The sequence below is a fragment of the Saprolegnia diclina genome, assembly GCF_000281045.1.
Source record: "Saprolegnia diclina VS20 unplaced genomic scaffold supercont1.2, whole genome shotgun sequence".
NCBI classification, from domain to species: Eukaryota; Oomycota; class Saprolegniomycetes; order Saprolegniales; family Saprolegniaceae; genus Saprolegnia; species Saprolegnia diclina.
Genome location: NW_008246069.1, coordinates 1,466,655 through 1,468,659, shown reverse-complemented (window position 1 = coordinate 1,468,659; position 2,005 = coordinate 1,466,655). Strand labels below are relative to the sequence as shown.

The 2,005-nt window shown below is 54.4% G+C and overlaps 1 protein-coding gene across 1 annotated transcript; it reads right to left on the bottom strand.

Annotated features, from left to right (window-relative positions):
- Window positions 1–201: 201 nt before the first annotated feature.
- Window positions 202–1,389, bottom strand: SDRG_01087 (hypothetical protein). Its single transcript, XM_008606600.1, has one exon. It carries the CDS (start codon window positions 1,339–1,341, stop codon window positions 286–288), a length of 1,056 nt encoding a protein of 351 aa, XP_008604822.1. The 5' UTR covers window positions 1,342–1,389; the 3' UTR covers window positions 202–285.
- Between the last annotated feature and the right edge of the window lie 616 nt (window positions 1,390–2,005).

Sequence of the window (2,005 nt, the reverse complement as noted above, 5' to 3'; positions counted from 1 at the left end):
CACCGCAGCGCAGCGAAGGTCGAGCGTTGACTTTTGTGTAGGCCAACGCGCCGTCGTCGCAATACCGTTAAATCAACGCTTCGCATCTATTACAAAAGTTCCTACCAGCTCACCCCGGAAGGGACCTGTTTGCAAATGACAATGCATGCCAGCCATTTATTTCCCCTCACCAATCATATGATTTAACGTCACTAGTCAGTACGCTAAATAGGTCGTGCATGATCATCTTGACACGTTATACTAGTATAGTACTACCTAGTTTTACTTCAGGTTAAGATTAAGACTTCATGGCGTCTTCTCGAAAAAGATGAGGTAGGCCTCTGTCGTGTCGACTTTCTTGATGTTCACCTTGCGGACCACATGGTTGTTGACTTCGAACCACTGGTTCATGTGGCCCCGAACGTACGCCTTGTAGTGACCACTCGACATCTTGCTGCCAATGTGCGTCAAGAACGCCGAGGGTCGGTACTTGGACGACGCGAGCTGGATGTCATCGCCGGCTTGAAAATCGACCGTCGGCACAATTCTTTCCGACGAAAAGGTTCCGGCCTTGGCGTCGACCTTGATATTGAACAGATGGATCTTGACGACGAGAACGTCGGGCTCGTTGGTAAATTCGGTGCCCACGCTGTGGTTTTGCTGGACGCCACAGTCTTCACACAGCTTGGTGACGTCTTCATGCAGGTACGCTTGGATCGCCTCGACGACCGATGTCTTGGTGGTAGCGGCGGCCTTCCCGTCGTCCTTCCCGCCGATTCCTCCGTCGCATTCACCGGCGATGAACATGATCGTACTGTGCAGCGTCCTCGACTCGAATGAGCAGCCCGCGCACGTCTGCACTTGGGCCCACTTCCACTTGAACAAACGCTTGGGCACGTCCGAGATGCCATAGAGCTGTCTCATCAGATGCAAATAGTAATCGTGGGCGTCTTCTTGCTCGCCTCTGTGGAAGTCCCACACGATGGACTCGCCATATACCGGTGAACGATACATCGACTCGATGGATCCGTCGCGGATCGAGAGGAGGAGCTTGGCGACGTCCTTCGTCACCAAGTGCTTGCCTTCGTTGCACAACGCTCGTACGAAGCTCGCCGTGTGCGCCAAGCACACAAGTGTCGCGTACATGTAGCATTTCGTGCCATGCGCGTCGCGCAGGCCGGCGCACGTGCGCTCGAGGACCGCGTCATTGAAGAGAACGACGGCCTGCGGGATTTTGGCGGCGTTCACCACGGCCACCTGCGCCTCGACCCGCTCCAATTCTTGGCGGTGCGCTTCGAGGATCGCTCGAAGCTCGTCCAAGTTGTCGATATCGTTGATGGCGTCCATGCTGAGGTTGGACATGGCAGTCAAAAGGAAAATGAGGACTGACGATCGCAGTGTTTGATGTCGTTGACGATCGCAGATTCAGCTCGCATCTGATACCACGCAATCAGATGTTGCACGCTGCTGGGAGCAAAAAAACGGGAAAACGACAAAACTGGGTGTATTTCGGAGACCTGCGTGACGCACCTATTGACGCAGCCTGCGTCAAAACAGAAAACAGGACTTTACAAAATAATATGTTGTTTGGCTTCGTAGTTTTATGCAGTTTGACATTTCCCCCAAAACCAGGCGGCTGTCGACTGTCGACAGCTGACAGCTGCTGCTGCGGGACGCAGCTGCTTGCTCCCAAGCTTGGTGTCAACGGCGACCAATGACACGACGGCGAGCAACGACTGGTCGGCGACCAACGACTGGACAGCGGTCGCTGACCAATAACTCCGGCGGTTGGCAAGCCACGACTTGACAGTGCTCCGCGAACAACGACATGACGGCGACCAACGACACGACTGGCGTCCAACAACTCTGTTGGAGTACACAGTATGTGATTTCCGGATCTCTGCTCCACGCTCGTAGATACAGTAGCGCTGTCAAGCTGGCACTTGGGGCAGCGAAGCACAAAGCAGAGGAACGAAGCTAAGAAGAGGAAGAGGAAGAAGAGGAGGCAAACGGGCAAGCGGGAAGC